Here is a 22,046-nt window from a genome sequence, read left to right on the forward strand (position 1 = left end):
TTTCAAAAATTTTATTTCAACATCTGTCATGCCTTTAATAAAACAATGCACATAAATAAGCAACAGGACTTATCCCTTTTCCTTTAAAAAACCCATTTTATTAATAATTCATTCAAAGATAATCTCTGATCAAAATTACCATGAGATGCAAGTTTTTTAGATTATTGCCAATTTGAATACACTCTCAAAAAGATTCATCACCTCAGTCCTATACATTTCTAATGTTACATTTATAAAAATGCATCTGTTAACCCTTAAACTAATTCTCACCACTGCAAAAGATGTAACAGCCCAAGGCAGTATTAGCAATGACAAGAGTCCTCAGGGTAGCCAACTCCCATCTATATCTACAGACATCATCACCATGCCGAGACAGATTTACAATTCTAAATGCACAAAACCAATATTAAAGTACAACAGACTATTAACATCAGAGCTGTGTTCCAGCATGATCCATAACCTCTTAGTCCAGAATATCCTCATACAAGGAAACAAAATATACATTGAGGATGGCACTCGCTTCATTTATTGACCTGATATTCCTTTATCATTGCCTTTGACTAATACAACATTAATAATGAAAACCCACTTTCAAAACCATGTAAAATATTTACATGGAGAGAAGAGATTCCGTGGATGATGGAAATCTTGACCAACATACACAAAATACTGGATGAATTTAGTAACTCATTTGCTGATAACTGATAAAAGCATTTCGGCCCAAAGCATTGACTGTTTATTCCACTCTACAGATGCTGCTAAAATATTTACATGATTTTTCATTCTATCACACTTGACTCTCTCAAAGTTGATATTAGCAAAATAGGAGAGAGTGAACAATTTACTAATCCCACAAAGAGACAAAGCTAGTGTATAAAAGTTAGATACAATAATTGCATTGTGATTTTTTATATCACCTTAACTTTTGCTTAAAAACTCTGAGAACAAGTCCAATTTATCACATTAAAACATTTGTTTTAAACCCAACTTGTTAGGGAGGATAAAAATCAAAGCACCATATTTTAATTTTCCATGTGAATAAGTACTCTCAATCCAGTGCATTCAGGCGCATATTCTTCCCACATCACTGAGGAAAAAGTGAATGACCAAACTGTAGGGCCAAACCTAACTGTTTAAATAGAAAAATACTAGATTTTTGAACTTAAAACTTACTATTTCTTAATGGTCTTGAGTTAAAAGGTTATTGGATTAAAAATATAAAGCACTATATTTATTTTATAATACATCTACTTTCATTTGCATGTCACCTAACATTTTTTATCAAGTTTCAAGGTAGATGGCAAAGGCTTAATCAGGGAAAAAACCATCATGTCTATGAAATAGCTCATCTCAAAGTAACTTATAAGCTTGGACAGAGGTGATTTTTGAGGATTTACATTGGGGAGCACAGAAGGTAGTCCTGCTCTCTCTGTTTCAGCAACCTAGAATCATTCCTGACCTCTGATGATGCCTGTAATTTGAGCATTCTCTATTATTGTGTGTTTCCTCTAGGTGTAGTAGTTTCTTCCCTCAGCCGATATCTTAAATTGGTTGCTGAAATTACTTCTGACATAGGTGAGTAGCAGGAAAATCAGGTGTGAGAGGGGGGGAATTACTGAAATAATATTGGTCTGACAGCTGGCATAGAATACCATTCAGCCCATCAAGTCCATGACACAGAAAATTGTGATTTTTTTTTGTGGTGGCAAACTCTAGAGCTTATGTCCTGAGAGACTGAAGTGAGACGAAAAGGAAGTGGAAACTAAATAAGCAGCAAGAAGCAGAGGCTAGGAACTGAAGGTTACAGAAGTTGGACAGAAAACGCACAAACAAAAACACAATGTAAATAAAAAGTACTTATGTTTTCAATTACACACTGGAAAACTGACCCAATCTAGGGTCTGCAGATGGTTGATAGATAGGGAAGATGGAACAGTGAATGAAAGGTTTAGAGAAGAATGGGATAAGCCAAAGGACTACTATAATTAGTTTCATTTTAATCATCTTTACAATGTTACAATATTTGATGAATAACTATGGGATCAGACATTAGCAGTTAATAGAAAATTGAAATAGTTATTTGCAACATTGAATTTGACTTTGTTATTATGGAGCAGATGTTATAGTCTAGCATGTGTAACTATAAAATCAATTCAGCGTAAAACTAGGTGGCAATCTGGAATCAATCAAGGCACGAGATGTGACAATAGTGCACTCAGCAAAATTCAAGTCTCCAAACCATCACTAACATCTGAAGGCATATGCCAAAATTGGGGTGTTGTTCAATAGGTTGGTCAAGTGAGAGCCTGATAATCATACCTTTCAGCCAACATTATACATTGTTCAACACCCTCAGTCAGTGGCAGATGCCACGCAATTGACAGAACGGTATAATGGGAAGGGAGCAAATCCGAAGATCCTCATCAGAGGCTCCTGTGGACAAAACTGCAAGAAAAACACCAACTGTCATCCCTCAAATGAAAGATCATTATTATGTATTGACCCAATTAAGGTAGCACGGTACTCTAGATGAGGGTCAAGATCCACAACCAAAAATGGCTCAGTAATATCTTACTGACCAGGTTGGGTGCATTGCAATGTACATAACTGCTGGACTTGGCACATAACAGGTGATGAGAATAAAGTGAAAAACTAACTGACCACATTCCCAGTCATCTACCAATCACAGATAAATCCAATAGAACAGTATTGGTGATCACCATCGTGCTTTCAGGAAATGCATTATTGATGCTGGACCATGACAACATTCTAGCCTTAATGCTAGAGCCCTGTGCTCCAGCACTATTGAGTTTCAAGCCAAGCTGTCTGGTGTACTACTATATACTGTAGTCATTTTGCCACCTATGAAAATCTGCCCAAGTTATCCTGTCCATAAAAAGGACAAATCCAAATCAAGCACTGCCCCATCATTACCCAAAATCAGAGTGATGTAATTAATGAGATGGCAACATTTTCTAATAACCTGCTTACCAATTCCTCCAAGTGGCTCAGCTCCAGACTTAATTATATCCTAAGCCAAAACATGGACAAACAACTCCCTCTGATGAAATCTAGGAAGACGAGGCGATAAAAATATAATTTGACATGGTGTCCTGAGAAAATTAAAACTTATGGGCATTAGCTTTGAGAGGTTTACAAGATGCTGGAGATGGAAAAGAATCTAGTAGCCAAAGCCACACAAATGAAAATAATTTTCATGATTTAAAAGTCAATAATCTTAGCCCCAGGTCATGGCTGCATGAGTTCATCCAGGCAGTGACGTGATTCCAGTGATCTTGCTTCCATCTGGTCAGAAGTGCAGATGTTCAAGTAATGATTGCAGAACTATTCCATTCTCAGTTTCATGCAGTTGATCCAGTCCAAGGCTCACTAATGAATCCAGCAATAACACCCCAAGGGCCACCATAAACAGAACAGGATTAAGTCTCTTCCTCAGAAACACAACGGAAAAAACACTGTAGTCTCACATCTGCCTTCAAGCATCTTCTACCTCATCTGCGACAGTGTTTGCCAATCCCTTGGGAGCCTCACCTGACACTCAAAATCCCAGAACTAGAGTGGACACAAGTGACAGTCAAACTCTACAGACTGCCTCAGAGAGCTTGTCAAACAAAGTTAGGGGAATCAAACATTAGCAATTTCCCCAACTTAAGAAAAAAAATTAACAAGGATGCGGGTGGGGGGGGGGGGTGAGATAAAAAAAATCAGACATTTAAGCAGGCACAAGTGCCGAGTAAAACCAGGCAAATGTTTCCACAGAAGGACTTAATGGTTTATATTTAAAAACATGAGTAAAATGGGATAGTGGTGCAGGTTTTACTGGAGATAATAGTGAACATTACAAACTTCATCACATTTTATCAAATTCCAAAACCAGTCACCAGCGACATCAAAACTGGAACCAGGATGACCAAGCACAGAATATGTATGTGGATAGGAATATTGGGAGTCTTCATTCCTGCACAACTCTCAAGGTTACCAAAATCACATGGGTAAAAAGTAAAACCAGCCGTCATTCCCAAACTACTGCACCAAAAAAAACACATCATTATGCTTTAATGTCATAAACAAATGCATTTTCTGACCTTAATCTAATTCAGAGACTTAGAACACCACAGCACAGAAAAAGGCCCATCAAGTCCATTCCAAACCATTGATCTGTCTAATCCCATTGACCTGCACCTGGACCGCAGCCCTCAAACCTCTCCCATCCACGTGTCTTAACAAATTTCTCTTAAAACGTTGAAATCAACCCCCTGCATCCACCACTTGCGCTGGCAGCTCATTCCACTCTAACCACCCTCTGAGTGAAAAAGCTCCCCCTCGTATTGCACTGAGACACTTCACCTTTCACCCTTAATCCATGACCTCTAGTTGTAGTCTCACCCAAACTCAGTGGAAAAAGCCTACTTGCATTTACCCCATCAATACCTCTCAATTTGGTATACCTCTATCAAATCTCCCCTCAATCTTCTATACTCCAGGGAATGAAGTCCTCACCTATTCATCGTTTCCCTAAACTCAGGTCCTCAAGACCCAGCAACACCTTGTAAATCTTCTCAGCACTCTTTCAATCTTATTTACATCTTTCCTGTAGGGGTGGGGGTGTGACCAAAACTGGACCACTGTGCCAAATTAGGCATCATCAAAATCTTCTACAATTACAACATAACATCCCAACTCCTATACACAATACATTGATTTATGAGGAACAATGTGCCAAAAACTTTCTTTACAACCCTACCTACTTGTGATGCCACTTTCAAGGAATTATGAATCTGTATTCCCAGATCCCTCTGCTCTTCCGCACTCCTCAGTGCTCTACTGCTCACCGTGCAAGGTCTACCCTGGTTGGTCCTTCCAAAGTTCAACACTTCACACTTGCCTGCATTAAATTCCTTCTGCCATTTTGCAGCCCACTTCACCAGCTGATCCAGATCTGCCACAAGCCTCCACAGCTTTTCTCGCTGTCCATGGCACCCCCAATCTTGGTGTCATCTGTAAATTTATTGATTCAGCTCACATTATCATCCAGATCATTTATATAGACAACAAACAAAAAACCTAGCACCAGTCCCTGTGGCACACCACTAGTTGTGAGCCTCCAGTCAGAGAGGCAATCATCTACTAGCACTCTCTGGCTTCTCCCACTTAGCCAATGACCAACCCAATTTACTACCTCATTTTGCATGCCGAGCAACTGAACCTTCTTGACCAACTTCCCATGTGGGCCCTTGTCAAAGTCCCATGTGGAGAAATCTACTGTTCTGTCTTCAACTTTCCTGGTAACTTCCTTGAAAAAAAACTATAAAATTGGTTAGATACAACTTGACATGCATGAAGACATGTTGACTATCCTTAAAAGTCCCTCGCTATCCAAATACTTGCATATCTGGTCCCTCAGGATAACTTCCAATAACTTTCCCACTATCAATGTCAGACTCCCTGGCCTATAATTTCCTGGCTTATTCTTAGAGCCTTACTTAACAACAGAGCTAACCTCAAATCCTCCAGCACCTCACCTATGGCTAAGGTTCAAAATATCCCTACTACGGTCCCTACAATTTCAAAACTAGCCTGCAAAATGGTCCAAGGGAACACACTGTCAGGGCCTAGGAATTTATCCACCCTAATTTGCCTCAAGACATTAAGCACGTTATCCTCTGTAATCTATAAAGGGCCCATGACTTCACTGCTGCGTTGCTTCACATCTATAGACTGTGTCTTTCTCCAAAGTAAAAATAGAGACAAAAAATCCATTTAAGACCTCCTCCATCTCGACACACAGATGACCTCCTTGGTCTCCCACTAAAGGGCCAATTTTTCCTTTGCTATCCTTTTGCTCGTAATATACAGTATCTGTAAAAGTCCTTAGAGTTCTCCTTCACCTTGTCTGCTAGAGCAACCTCATGCCTTCTTTTACCCTTCCTGATTTCTTTATGTTCTCTTGCAGTTCTTAAACTCAAGTACCTAATTTGCTCTTGGCTGCCTAAACCTACTATGCACCTCCTTTTGCTTAACCTGGGCCCCCATGCTTCTCAAAAACCATGGTTCCACAAACCTGTTATCCTTGCCTTATATTCTGATAGGAACATGCAGACTATGTACTCTCAAAATTTAACTTTTGAAGGCCTCCCACTTACATACACCCTGCCCCAATCCACACTTGCCAGACCTTTTCTGATACCATCAAAATTGGCCTTTCTCTAATTTTGAATCTCAACTCAATGACCAGTTGTACCTTTTTGCATAATTACATTGATAAGATGTAGATGTGGGCTGAGAAGTGGGAGATGAAGTTCAACCCAAAGTGTGAGGTGGTACACTTTGGAAGGACAAACTCCAAGGCAGAGTACAAAGTAAATGGCAGGATATTTGGAAGTGTGGAGGAGCAGAGAGATTGGGGGTTCATGTCCACAGATCCCTGAAAGTTGCCTCACAGGTAGATAGGGTAGTTAAGCTTATGGAGTGTTAGCTTTCAAGTCGAGGGATAGAGTTTGAGAGTCGCAGGGTAATGATGCAGCTCTATAAAACTCTGGTTAGGCCACACATGGAGTACTGTGTCCAGTTCTGGTCGCCTCACTATAGGAAGGATATGGAAGCATTGGAAAGGGTACAGAGGAGATTTACCAGGATGCTGCCTGGTTTAGAGAGTATGCGTTATGATCAGAGATTAAGGGAGCTAGGGCTTCACTCTCTGGAGAGAAGGATGAGAAGAGACATGATAGAGGTGTACAAGATAATAAGAGGAATAGAGTGGACAGCCAGTGCCTCTTCCCCAGGGCACCACTGCTCAATACAAGAGGACATGGCATTAAGGTAAGGGGTGGGAAGTTCAAGGGGGATATTAGAGGAAGGTTTTTTTTTTACTCAAAGAGAGTGGCTGGTGCCTGGAATGCACAGCCTGAGTCAGTGGTGGAGGCAGATACACTAGTGAAATTTAATAGACTACTAGACAGGTATATGGAGGAATTTAAGGTGGGGGGGGGTATATGGGAGGCAGGGTTTAAGGGTCAGAACAACATTGTGGGCCGAAGGGCCTGTACTGCGCTGTTCTATGAAACCAATGGCATTACAATCACAAGATGTTAAGCGTTCCCCTACACAAACTCCTGTCACCTGCCCTATCACATTCCCTAATAGAAGATCTAGCATCACACTCTTCTCTAGTTGGAACTTCTATGTACTGATTAAGGTATCTTTCTTGAACTCATTTGACAAACTCTTTCCCATCCAGCCCTTTTACAGTATGGGAGTCTCAGTCAAAATGTAGAAAATTAAAATCACCTATCACAACCTTATGTTTCTTGCAACAGTTTATGATGTTTTTACAAATTTGCTCCTCTAATTCCCACTGACTGTTGGGCAGTCTATAACATAACCCCACTAATATGGTCATCCCTTTCTTACCCGTTTTACTCATAAAGCCTCAGTAGACGAGTTGTCTCAACATTTTGCCACTAGTAATGCTACCCTTTAATCTCTCCCATTCTCTCACATCTGAAACCAAACTCCAGAACAGCGAATGCCAGTCCTGCCACCAAGTATCACTAATGGCTATAATGTACTGATCTATGCCCTAATTTCATAAACCTATCCTACAATACTCTCTGCATTGAAATACACGCAGCTCAGAATATTAGTTCCACCATGTTCAACATTTCAATTCCTGACTTTGCATGACCTTCCTATTTCTGTCCTCACTAGCATGTGGCACAGGCAGAAAACGTGATATCAGAACCCTGGAGGTGCTGTCCTTTAACTTAGCACCTAACTCCCTGAATGCTTCAGGCAGATGGGGCTCATTAACCACAGTTAGCAGCTCATCTCAGAGAAAGAAAACTCTCTTCTCAAACCTCCAGTGCCTTGCAGCTATACCCACTCCTGGGGAAGGCTTCAGGAGTAAACATAGAGAGGAAAATCCGGAGCTGGAGTCCCTGAAGGGGTCCTACATTAAATTCAACACTGACTAGCTTCTCCTGCAACACAGCTGGTGCCAAACTGTATCAGTTTCCGCCATTCCTTTGGACTCATCAGCTGCGTGGGGATGTGAGAGGGGGAGCCTGTGGCACGGGCAACAACTTGCTCTCCATATCATACCGCCCTGGCTTGTGTAGACAGCTAGGACGCAATATCCATGGTCGATCCAATTAATGGAGGGCTTAACTTCCTGAACTCACTTTGAATGACCTCATTGCCCTTCCTACCCATGTCATTAGTACTGACGTGGACCACTACCTCAGGCTGCTCTCCCTCCACTTAAGAATGCTGTCGATTTGATCTGAGATGTCCCTAACTCTGGCACTCAGGAAGCTACAAACCATCCTGGAATTTCATTCTCATCCACAGAACCTCCTTTCCATTCTCCTAGCCAATGAAATCCCTGTCACCACAGTTTGTCTCTTCTCCCCCCTTCCCTTCTGAGTTACAGAGCCAAATTAGTGCCAGAGACTTGATTGCCGTGGCTTTCCTCTGCTAGGTCATCTCCCCTCCAACAGTATCCAAAGTAATATACCTTTTGTTGATGGGAATGGCCACAGGAGTACTCTGCACTGGCTGCCTATCCCTTTTCCCCTTCCTGACGGTCTTCCAGTTACGTGTCCTGCACCTTGGATGTATTCATCTCCCCCTTTATCAGCCTTCTGAATGATCTGGAGTTCATCCTGTTCCAGCTCCAACTCCGTAACAGTCTGCCAGAAGCTATAGCTGGACGGACCTCTCGCAGTGTAGACATCAGGGATGTTGTAGGTCTCCCTACCTTCCCAGATGAGGAGCATTCCAGTATCCCATCTGGCATCCCCTTTGATCTAAATGTGCAATAAGAAATAGATAATAAAGAATGAAAAAAAAATCTACCTATGCCTTATTCTCTCCTTGCCAAAGCTTCAATTCCCCACTCCAACACTGGCCGACTCACACAATGACTGCTCCACTTCTTTTTATTGGCCCTTGCCAAGTCCTAATTATGCACAATCCAATGTCTCTCCGGTACTGTGGCATACAAAATGTGCCAACAGTCCCTGCTTGCTTCTTTTAAGGTCTCTGTCTCTCCAAACAAGAAGCAAACCGGCGTTTCCTCAGGTGCCCATATGCCGACTGTCCCCACTCTCTTCTCTTAAATTCTCTCAACCTCCAAGCAACCAGCGTCTCCTCGGGACTCAGGATCATGGTGCTACTATGAACAGACTTTCATATTTAATATACCTAAAGAATTGAAGTTCTATGCAACTACTGTATGTTAGCAAACTTCCTGAGTTAGCCAATATTGTGTGCAGTCAAAATATTGCAATTCAAATGCATAATTCGTTCAATAGAAAAATGCAACAGTCAATATAATTAACTGCAAACGTTCAGTTAACTGATCACGGTTGTTGTAGGGCTGCCAACTAGACTTGGGCTATAGATTTACTTGCTACATTTGTGCACCTCCTGGTGGCAAATTGAAAGAAACACATTGAAAAGTCAGGTAACCAAAAACCTAGTATGAACAGATTTTCAAATTTAATATATCTAAAGAATTGCAGTTCGATGTAGTTACTATTTGTCAGCATTGTGTTAGCCAATATTGTGTGCAGTTAGAATTCTGTAATTGAGATGCATAATTGGTTTTCTAAAGCCACTAAACAAATTCAAAAGGTTCAGCAACATTTAGATTCTGAGGTCAAGTTTCTCTTATTTACAGAAAGCTAAATTGTCAAGGACTTTGAAACAATACAATTGACTAAATGGCAGCACAATTAAAATCTATTTTATTGCCTGCTTTAAGGTATCGTGGGTTTTATATTTGTAATTCACCAGGATTCTCCTTATCAGTGATGTGGAAACGGTAAGGGTTCTCCAAAAGAAGTTGACAATGATGAAGATCTAAACTCAGAGTAAACAAGATAAAAGTTAGAATGTAGATACAATGGATTCATTTCATAAATATCAGGTAGATTTTTGCTGGTTTCACTTAGAACATGAATTCAGCAAGTGTAATCTGCTCAGTCACCTCAATTATAAAAAAACCACTGTGCAAAATATTTTGACAAAAGTTATTGAGCATTTTCATCTGGTCTCTGATGTGCAAAGAAACATTGAATTCAAGGAGCAATTACAAATGTTTACACAGTTCTAATTTATAGAATATAGCAATTTTTGACACATTGTTTAAAAAGTGATTAAAATGTCTAAGAACTTATAAAGTAAAAATAAAAAAATAAATACCCAGCAGTTCTCTCGGCAAGTTAAAAGAAAAACAGTTGAGGTTTTGCATCTGACAGAGTTGTGTATCATCTCTGGTCATGCTGCTTTTCTGGTTCAGATGCCCAGCATTTAGTCTTCAACCTTGACTTTTTGCTTCTTGCCGTTCAGCTCAAATAAACCTTCTGAAACAATGCTAGTGACTGCCTCTGCACAAGATGCTCATCACACTTGACTTTTGTAACCAGAAGTGATCAATGCAAAATGATAATGAGCACATTAACAACCACAGTATTTTAATATACTGGATCTCAAGTTCAGAATTTGGAAAGATTGGATTGCTCTACACCATTCCTGTTCCTCAAGCCACTCAAGACTGCTTGAGGTGCTATTTTAAAATGCAGCTTAGAAGAAACAAGGAAAATTTGCCTCAGGCAAAATGCCTCACTTCTGTGCCAACAATGTTTTATGATGTAATGCCCAAAAAAGCTGCATGTTAAGATATCAAAAGTTGAATTGCTCAAACATTATTGCATTTACTTTATTATAAAACAAGAAATATTGTAACTTTCTATACTGATTTTTATTCAACTCTCATTGAAAGTTAAAAATTACAAAAGGATAACACTTCTGCTTCAGGCATCCTCATACACCTCTGCAAATACAATACTGCTACTGCTGGTGGAAGAGACATACAAGGATCCTCATGAGAAATCTAACATAAAGGGGTCCGTCTTTACACAATCTACAAACAGGGAGTTTCGGGACTAATGAAGCCAAAGCACTATAGAAGTCAAGTTCTTTAATATACAAAAAAGCACACAGATTGACGGGAGTTGAATATTCATAATGAATGTATGTGCATTCAAAAGAAAGCCAGGAATGATATTCCTCAGTTTGTTTCAGGCACAGGACAAAACTAAAATTACAGAAAAATGATGATAGACAGTTCACTAGTGTTTGCTCTTCTTGGATTTCTTGTGTGATCGATGCGGAGATCTGGACTGAGATCGAGATTTTTTTGAAGATTTTCTGGGAGTCCTAGAACGAGACCTTTTGGACCTTTTCGGAGTCCTCGAGCCAGATCGTGATCTGTGCAAAATTGTAAAGAAAATCACTTAAGACACATGCAACCAAAAAGTTTAACTGAAGTGGTGAGAAGACCTTAAAAGTACACAGCATCAGTCAGTTGCACAATACAGAAACAAGCATTTGGCCCATTATGTCCACGTCTACTCTTTTGCCCACCTGTACTAATCCTTTTTGTCTGTACTAGGTTTCTAACTTTCTGCCTATTTAAGTACCTGTCGGAGTGTCTCTTAAACAAAGATTGCATCAGACTTCATCACCTCTTCTACTAGTGACTTTCATATATCAAGCACTGAAGCTTTTCCTTCAAAATTTCTTGCATTCTGTTTATCCCCCATGTCTTCAATTTTTGATATTCTTATTATAGGACACACATTCTGATTTTCTACCTTATAATGCTCCTATTATGTGTTATATAATTTTGCATACTACTATCAGGTCACAAATAGGCCTCCTGTGCTCCAGGGCAGGCTGTCCAATCTCTCAGTCAAGCTCTACAGCACTGAAAGAGACCCTTTGGCCCATCCAGTCAGTGCGAACCATTAATTTCCCTTGTCCCATTGACCTGCACACACACCATAAACCCTCCATGCCCCTCTCATCCACATATTTATCAAAACTTCTTTTAAATGTTGAAATTGATGCCACATCCACTTCTACTGGCAGCTCATTCCACTCTCACCACCCCTCATGTTCCCCTTACACATTTCACCTCTCCACATTATAAAGTCCTTCAGTCACCCACTCCAGTGCAACACTCTTTCCTATAGTGTGGTGACCTGAATAGCACATTATACTTCAATGTTTTAAGAAGTTTCAACCTACACCCCAACTTTTATATTCTATGCCCTAATCTATGGAGCAAGTCAATCATACTGTGTTGCCACTTTCAGTAAACTATGGACACAAGCTCTGTTCTTCAGCATTTCTTGGTATCCTGCTTTGCCCTACCCCTATTTGACTTCACAAACTGCGTTGAGATTAAATGGATGCTGAAATGCTACAAACGAGATAAATTACATTAAAACAATTAGTGGCACAAAATGACATACATCAGCTTAAAACTTTACATTTGCAGAGATCTTTAATGCAAATCAATATATCTAGAAAAATCGAGGAAGGTGTTCACAAGAAAAAAAGTGGTTATGTGATTACATAGCTGAAGAGTGATTCAAAAAAATTCAATGCATTAAGTGCAATAATAGTTGAAAGTTATTATTTAAGTGAAAATTAAATCTGTGTTCATTAAACTTAATAAGTGAACCACACACCACAAAGAATACACTTTAAAAAAACAAGTTTTTTCACACTCTTATTTCACACCTTATGCACAGGCATAGCAAATTATCCAATGCAGTAAATACAAAGGCCATTAAAAAAATCATATGTTCAATGCATGCTCTGTATTACAGTGGACATGTCATGCAATGGCATTAAATTGGAATTGCAAAATCGCCACCAACTCTGCTGATAGCATGCACATAAACAGAGTCAGATGGATGATGGGAGAATCAATTCACACCCATCTCAAAAGTTCACAGGATATCAGAATGGAATAAACAGTTTTGGGCAGGAAAAGAGAACGAAGAGAGAAAAGGGCATAGGAATAGTACTAACTGTGCACTGGCAAAAGAAACTGCTTGAATCTTATGGAACTATCTTAACTACAGGAAATGAGTTTGAGGGGTATTGAGAGGATTTTTGAGGATGTAAAACTGAGGATCTTTTTAATAATAATTATTATTATTCTACACAAAAAAAAACAAGTTGGTGACTGATGATTTTATGAATTTAAAGTCACATGACCCTGCAAATTAGAAACTTCCTTGAACACAAAGTAGCAGAAAGCATTCACTTGGTGGGATACCAGATTCATCACTATTTGGATAATAAAATGGAGTTTGAAAAACCAAGTTGTAATAATGTTAACTATCAAAACTAGATGGTCAACATGCATCTCACTGAAACTATTGAATATTGAAAGGCCTAGAGTGGGCATGGAGAGAATGTTTCCAAAAGTTAGGGGAGTCTAGGGCCGGAGGACACAGCTTCAGAATTGAAGGATGTCCCTTTAGAAAAGAGATGGAGAGATTTCTTTAGCCAAAGGGCCGTGAATCTGTGGAATTCATTGCCACAAGATGACTGTGTGGAGGCCAAGTCATTGGATACATTTAAAGTGGAGGTTGATAGGTTCCTGGCTAGTAAGAGTGCAAAAGGTTATGGGGAAAAGGTTAGAGAATGGTGTTGAAAGGGATAATGAATCAGCTATGATGGAATGGCCGAGCAGATTCAATGGCCAAATTCTGCTCCTGTGGCTTGTGGTCAAATGACCTGGTAAGCAACTCAGATGCTTAGCGATATGTGAAAACAGAACTAAACAGAGAACTAAACTACTTATCCTTGTAAGTGGAACAAGTGCTACACGTGCCCTTACACTTCCTCCCTTACCACCATTCAGGGCCCCAGACAGTCCTTCCAGGTGAGGCGACACTTCACCTGTGAGTCAGCTGGGGTGAGTCCGGTGCTCCCGATGTGGCCTTCTATATATTGGCAAGACCCGACGCAGGCTGGGGGATCGTTTTGCTGAACAGCTACGCTCTGTCCACCAGAGAAAGCAGGATCTCCCAGTGGCCACACGTTTCAATTCCACATCCCATTCTGACATGTCTATCCAAAGCCTCCTCTACTGTAAAGATGAAGCCACACTCAGGTTGGAGGAACAACACCTTATATTCCGTCTGGGTAGCCTCCAACCTGATGGCATGAACATTGACTTCTCTAACTACCGCTAATGCCCCACCTCCCCCTCGTATCCCATACATTATATACACACATTCTTTCTCTCACTCTCCTTTTTCTCCCTCTGTCCCTCTGACTATACCCCTTGCCCATCCTCTGGGCCTTCCCCCCTCCCCCTTTTTCTTCTCCCTGGGCCTCCTGTCCCATGATCCTCTCATATCCCTTTTGTCAATCACCTGTCCAGCTCTTGGCTCCATCCCTCCCCCTCCTGTCTTCTCCTATCATTTTGGATCTCCCCCTCCCACTCCCACTTTTAAATCTCTCACTAGCTCTTCCTTCAGTTAGTCCTGACAAAGGGTCTCTGCCTGAAACGTCGACTGTACCTCTTCCTATAGATGCTGCCTGGCCTGCTGCATTCACCAGCAACTTAGATGTGTGTTGCTTAACTAAACAACCTGGCTTTGAGCCAAGCATCAAATTCAGAAACAGCCAATTTGCTTCCTGCCCAGTCACTCTGCAAAGCCTTCCTCACAACACACACAAAATGCTGGAGGAACTCAGCAGGCCAGGCAGCATCTATGGATAAAAATACATAAGGATTTTAGTCTGAAACATCAACTGTACTTTTTTCCATAGATGCTGCCTAGCCTGCTGAGTTCCTCCAGCATTTTGTATGTGTTGCTCACAAGTACGAGGACTGGTTTCAAACTAGTCCAGCAACAGCCCAAAAAATAATGCTCACAGAATTGGACCTTGCCCTTCATCATAACCCCTGGGTATTTACTGACCACTGACAGAAGAGACACAGAGGTGGCAGCACAGTGGCATTCAGCAGGACAGAGTAGCACATATTCAGGAATGGAATGACAAGCACCAAGTAACATTCACACTTCAAAAGTACCAGTTAATGACCATCTCCAATGAGAGAGAATCTCATCAGCTACTCTCGACTTTCAATTGTCCCAATATCAATTACCTGGGGGAGTTTGGGGGGGGGGGGGTGAAGAAGGGGGGCAGTGCCATCGCTGACCAGAAACTCAAGTGTCCAAACATAAATACCATGGCTTTTAGAGAAGGTCAGAGGCTGGGAGCGTTGCAGCAAGTAACCCACCTCCTGTCATCCAAAAAGCTTTTCATGGCCAACAAATCGCACCAGGAGCCTGATGGAATACTCTCTGCTTGAGTTCAAAATAAATTTATCAAAATACAGTCCACAAACTTGACTGGATGAGTTCAGCATTAACACCATCCAGGACAGAGCAGTCTACTTGACTGCACCTCATCCAGTCACTCATTTCTTCCAGTACCAATGCACAGTGGCTGTAATGGGTACCATTTACCAATACACAATTATTGGACCAAAATATTTCAAAAGAAATTCTCAAACCTTCAATCTCTAACACCAAGGGCAGTAGGCACACAATGTGAACATACATCAGTGGCCTTTTATCATCACTAGACCAAAATTCCAAACTCTACCAAACGAAGCTGAAGTACCAGCTTCACCACCAAACTTTACAGTTCAGTATCTCATCATGATCTTAATGGCTTCAACTCATGGTTAATAAATACTGGCCCTGAAAGCAACACCCAGATATAGTAAAAGGATTAATCAAAAGAGGAATAAACGGAGTGACAGAGAGAGAGAAAGAAGGAACTTGTGTGGATTGTAAGGAAGGAAGTGACGTGCATGACAGAATGTTTTTCTCTTGATTTATTTTCACTTGTCAATTTAATGTACAACTGCAGTTCAGAATTTTAAGGGGCTCCTTATACTTGACGTACTAGAGTATCAAAACCAAAATAAGAATTAATTTCTAATTTCCAATGCTCAGCACACAAATGAAAACAAAAATACAATGCAAACTCAGACATACCTTTTGGACTTCTTATTTGTATCTCTAGATGTGTCTTTATGCACCGATCGAGTGTGTGGACTGTCTTTGGTACGCGACCTATCCGACCGTTCTGAACGTGGTGACGGTGATTTCACACGCCTCGCCACACGAGTTGGACTGACAGACGCACTGTGTTTCCTTTTCCTGAAACATATTGAGCAATTTTAACTCTTTGTGTTATTATAATTTTTCAAACAGCAAGTAATAGTGCACAGATAGTAGGAATGAGGAAAAAGTAAAGTGTGCCACTTCAGATAACCTTTCGAGCCACAGGATGGTCTAATGTAGAAATAGAACTCAAAATGCAATTAATGCAAGCAACCCACATTTCCACTGGTAAATGTTTTGAATATCTATCATACACATCCTTGTACATGGCTATTCAACACAAGACTCTTATTTTATCATTTAGAACAGGAGAAAACTTCAGCTCCCATACCTGCTCCACTACAATACAGAATTATTACTAACCTTTTAACTGAACATTATCCAACAACTCCAATAGAAAACTTCCTCCTCACCTCCATAGCCTTCAAAGATTCTTTACTCAATGGGTGAAGAAATTTCTTTTCATTTGTTTTAAATGGCCGAATTATTTTGAGATTGACTCCTGGTTCTAAATACTCCATTATCAACTCTCGCTGAAGATGTCAAGCCTCATACAAAGTTAGGAATTAAAAGGTTGAGCATGGTGTGACAAAATCAGAAAAGGGTGAATACAGGACTGAAGATGGTGTATCTAAATGTGTGAAATGAATGGAATGAGATAGATAAACTTGCAACAGTTGCAGATTGGCTGGTATGATGATGTAGGCATCACAGAATCATGGCTGAAAGAAGATTATAGCTGGGAGCTTAATATCCAAGGATACACATTGTATTGAAAGGACAGGCACAAAAGCAGAGGGGATAACATTGCTCTGTTGTTAAGAAATGAAATCAAATCATTAGAAAGAGGTGACAAAGGAAGGTGTTGAATCATTGTGGATAGAGATAAGGAACTGCAAAGATAAAAATACCCTGATGGGAGTTGTATACAGACCTCCAGACAATAGTAAGGATGTTGCCTACAAATTACAACAGGAAATAGAAAATGCATGCCGAAAAGGCAATGTTACAATAGCCATAGGGGACTTCAATATGCAGGTAGACTGGGAGAATCAGGTTGGTGCTGGATTCCAGGAGGGGAATTTCTAGAGTGCCTATGAGATGGCCTTTTAGAGCAGCTCATGGTTGAGCCTAGTGGCAGATCAGCTATTCTGAATTAGGTGTTGTGCAATGACCCAGAATTGGTGAGCGAGTTTAATGTAAAAGAACCCTTAGGAGTAGGTGATCATAATATGACTGAATTCACCATAAAATTTGAGAAGCTGAAGCCAGATGTATCAGTATTACAGTGGAGTAAAGGGAATTAGAGGCACGAGAAAGGAGTTGGCCAGAATTGATTGGAAAAGAACACTGACAGAGATAATAGCAGAGCAGCAATGGCTGGAATTTCTGGAAGCAATTCAAAAGGCACAGGATATATATATCTCAAAGAGGAAGAGGTATTCTAAAGGAAAGATGACACAACCATGGCTAACAAGAAGTCAAAGCCAACAGAAAAGCCAAAGAATGGCTATATAATACAGCAAAGTTTGCTGTGAAGTTAGAGGATTGGGAAGGTTTTAAAAACCAACAAAACACAAGTAAAAAAGTCATTAAGGTAAAGATGGAATACAAAAGTAAGCTAGCCAATTATATTAAAGAGGATGCCAAAAGTTTCTTCGGATACACAAAAATGTAAGAGAGAGGCAAGAGTGGATTTTGGACCGCTGGAAAATGATGCTGGAGAAGTAGTAATGGGAGACAATGAAATAGTGGATAAATAAGTAGACAATGAATAAGTATTTTGCATCAGTCCTCACTGTGGAAGACACGAGCACTATGGTGGAAGTTCCAGGTGTCAGGGGGCATGAAGTGTGTGAAGTTGCCATAACTAGAAAGAAGGTTGCTGGAAGATCTGAAGGTAGATAAGTCACCTGGACCAGATAGTGTACAACCCAGAGTTCTCAAAGAGGTAGCTGAAGAGATCGTGAAGACATTAGCAATGATCTTTCAAGAATCACTAGATTATGGAATGTTTCCAGAAGACAAGAAAATTGCGATTGTCACTCCACTCTTCAAGAAGGGAAAGAGGCAAAAGAAACGAAAGGCCAGTTTGTCTGACCTGTGATTGGAAATGTGTTGGGAGTCGATTATTAAGGATGAAGTGTCAGGCTACCTGGTGGCACTTGAGAAAATAGGCTGTAGTCAGCATGGTTTCCTCAGGGGAAAATCTTGCCTGACAAATCTGTTGGAATTCTTTGAATATATAACAAGATGCCACACACAAGGCTGCTTAACAACCCATGGTATTACAGGAAAAATTCTAATATGGAAAGCAGTAGCTGATTGGCAGGAGGCAGAGTGGGAATAAAGAGTGCCTTTTCTGACTGGTTGCTGGTGACTATTGGTGTTCCAAACAGGGGTCTGTGGTGGGACAGATTCTTCTTACATTATACGTCAATGATTTGAATGATGGAATTGATGGCTTTGTTGCAAAATCTGCATACGATATGAAGACAGGTGGAGGGGCAGGTAGTTTTTTGGAAGTAGAAGCTACAGAAGGATTTAGACAGATTAAGAGAATGGACAAAGAAATGGTAGATGGAATACAGTGTTGGGAAGTGTATGGTTATGCACTTTGAGAGAAGAAATGAAAGGGTTGACTATTTTCTAAACGGAGAGAAAATACAAAAAAACTGAGACACAGAGGGACCTGAGAGTCCTTGTGTAGATTCGCTAAAGGTTAATTTGTAGGTTGAGCCTGTGGCGAGGAAGGCAATTGCAATGTTAGCATTCATTTCAAGAGGACTAGAATATAAAAGCAGGGATGTAATGCTGAAATTTTATAAAGCACTGGTGAGGCCTCAGAGTATAGTGCTCAGGTTTAGGCATCTTATCTTAGAAATGGTGTGCTGAAACCGCAGAGGGTTCAAAGGAGGTGCACAAAAATGATTCTAGGATTGAATCGCTTCACATGAAGAGCATTTGATGGCACTGGGTCTTTATTCACGAGAATTCAGAAGAATGAGGGGTGACCTCATTGAAACCAATTGAATGGTGAAAGGTCTTGAGAGAAAAGAGAGGTGTCCTTTTAGAATGGAGATGAGGAGCATTTTCTTTAGCCAGAGGATGGTGAATCTGTGGAATTCTTTACCACAGGCAGCGGCAAAGGCCAAATCTTTATATATATTTAAGGCACAGGATGATAGATTTTTGATTGGTCAGGGCATGAAGGGATATGGGGAGAAGACAAGAGATTGGGGCTGAGAGGAAAATTGGATCAACCAGGATAAAATGGCAAAGCAGATTCAATGGGCCAAAAGGCCTAAGTCTGCTCCTATACCTTATGGTCTTATACAAATTTTCTATATCTCAATGCAAACACAACTCCGTTTTTATAAGTCCAGTAGCAACAGGCCCTGTGAGCTTAAACTCGGAAAAACATGCCCCTTCAGCCTTGGAATCAACCTTGTGAACCTTTGCTGTTCTCCCTCTACTGGAGGTACATCTTAGTTAAGGAGAGCACATCATAGACAATATTACATTCTTCTTGAGACTATTCTTGTACTCCACTAGTTTAGCAATAAAGGCCAATGTACTTGTAGCTACTTTATTTCCTTTTCTATCTGCTTATTATCTTCTGTTGATTGATGTACAAGGATACCCAGGTTCCTGAACACCAACATCTTTCATTACCTTACAATTATAGTCTACTTTTTAAAACCACCAATGTAGCTGTTTCATTTTTTTTAAACATAATTTTCAACTGCCATCATCTATTTACAAAGTTCATATCCTGCTGATGCCTCTCTGCACTTTGACAGCTCACTCTACAATTCTTTCCCCTGTCTTAACCCATATGAGACCCACATTAACATTACTGGGATCTTTTCCTTTGTTTACGCATCAATGGAAGGTTTTGTAGTGTTTTTATTTCTCACTAATTTACTCTGGGTTTTCTGTTTTCTCCTTCCTTTCTTGGTCCTCTTCTGTTTAATTCTGAAACTTTGCTAATTCCTAGATATATTGTTTTTTTATGGCAACATTATAAGGATTTCCCACTGATTTTCAATCACTTATAATTTCTCTTAATGGATAGGACTGGATTGTCTTGATCGGTCTTTTTGCCTTAAAAGAGGAAGACACACATATTACATGTTAAACTTGTAAATTGAATCAAGCAATCTATTTTTTTTAAAACTGCCCCTTTAAGAGCTTTCCTATGGTCACCCTCACTGCACTATACAATTCCAATGCAGTTCAAATCATCTTCTAGGTATGGCTAACCTCAGCAGGCAACATGACCTTCACACACTTAATGAACTACACAGCAAAGTACATTTTAAAACCTATTAGTTCTATTCCTAGGTTAAACAGATTGCAATTCAGTGTACAAGTACATGAAGATATTCGATATATATCCAGTTAGCACCTAAGAAGAGGAATTAATAAATACAAGGCTTCTGAATTTTCTACAATTGTTGATTTTTTATTGCTAGGATAGTGAGACATCACTTCTGTGACAGTGGCATTTCTTCTACAACTGGGCACTCTTAGCTCTTCTGGGCATATCAGTATCTATTATATATGTACAGTACATTTCACATTCTATAAAAATATTTGGAGAGATGTACTCATTTGTTTGTCTTCACATAGAAAGAGCAGTGCCGAATTTCCAGTTACCCCAATAAAATCAGATGGTTGCAGTTTGAAAATAAGAAAATTTAACAATCACTCTCCTCCAGCAGCTACATATTTTAACTGTATCACTCTTTTCAGAATCAAGGTTCAATATCACTGGCATGCAGCTTGAAATCTGCTGTTCTCGGAGGACTTCCAGGTCATCAGGGAATGGCGGCATAAGGAAAAGGTCTCTCGACAAAAAAGAAGGTAAACTGCCCCATAATCGAATTTAGACAAATACTTAATATTGCATAACTATATTAATAAAAGGGGCAAGGATGATGTCTAAGAACAAGATTAAAAAGTCTGCTCCGAAAGCTGATAAACATAAAGAGACGCAGCAAGGCGACGGGCCTAGCTCCCCCACGGCAAGCCAGGACGGAGATAATGAGGGGGAATCGGTGACTCTGTCCTTGATTCTCGGAGAGATTCGCGAGTTCCAACAAGATAACAGCAAACAGCTGGAAGATATTAAAGGAGAAATAGTAAAAACTAACTCGCGGATAGATGAAGCCGAAGTGAGGATTGTTGGAATTGAAGAGAAGCCACAAAACGCAGAGGAGGTGATAGCAGAAATACTGGAGCTGCAAGACCAGCTCCAGTGGAAACTAATAGATCAAGAAGGCCGCTCGAGAAGGGAAAATGTGAGGAATTACGGAGTTCCCGAAGGAACTGAAGGTAAACCCGGATTGATGATTCCCTTCGTGGAGAAGCTACTTAGAGAGAACCTTGATATACCGGCCGCAAAAGACCTACAGATAGAAAGAGCTCACCGCACGTTGGCACCACAGCCTCCAGCAGGCGCCCAGCCCAGATCGATTCTGGTCAGATTTCTCAGTTACAGAACGAAGGAAGAGGTGCTTAAAAGGGCATGGCAACCGAAAGGTTTCGTGTGGAACAACTGTAAAATCAGTTTAGACCACGACTACGCACCGGGGATTCTTGCCAGACGGAAGGAATATACGGAAACACGGAGAGTCCTGAAGGAAAACAACATTAAAGTCCAGACCCTGTATCCAGCTCGGCTGAGAGTCTTTTACGACGAAGGGACAAAAACTTACGCTACGGTGGAGGAGGCAACATTGGACCTGGCGGACCGGGGACTACCTATTAAAGTTATCACCCAACCGGAGTCGCTACTGGAGAGGATTCGGCAGAAATCATGGCAGTTAGTGGGGCGAGGACGCTCCACTCGAACCAGAGCGTCAAACTACAAGGAAAAGCTGCAAATATTCAGCCGCGAATGTACAGAGAACACAGATTAATTAAGAGAAATGACTGAAAAGAGTAAATCGGACTTAAAGGTAAAATGAAAACTGTTAACTGAAAATAAACTAGACGGAATAA

General features: G+C 40.4%; 1 protein-coding gene across 3 annotated transcripts in view; it reads right to left on the minus strand.

The window, feature by feature from the left end:
• Positions 1-10,714: 10,714 nt before the first annotated feature.
• u2surp (U2 snRNP-associated SURP domain containing) overlaps positions 10,715-22,046 on the minus strand; it is a 109,820-nt gene continuing 98,488 nt past the window's right edge. For all 3 annotated transcript variants that reach the window (XM_072255019.1, XM_072255017.1, XM_072255018.1), the window contains 2 exons: positions 15,909-16,073; positions 10,715-11,295 (listed from right to left, as the gene is read on the minus strand). In XM_072255019.1, the coding sequence (XP_072111120.1) occupies positions 11,157-11,295; positions 15,909-16,073 (304 nt within the window). In that variant the 3' untranslated portion in view covers positions 10,715-11,156. The remainder of the gene's footprint in view (positions 11,296-15,908; positions 16,074-22,046) is intronic.

Source organism: Mobula birostris, chromosome 4, assembly GCF_030028105.1.
Source record: "Mobula birostris isolate sMobBir1 chromosome 4, sMobBir1.hap1, whole genome shotgun sequence".
NCBI lineage: Eukaryota > Metazoa > Chordata > Chondrichthyes > Myliobatiformes > Myliobatidae > Mobula > Mobula birostris.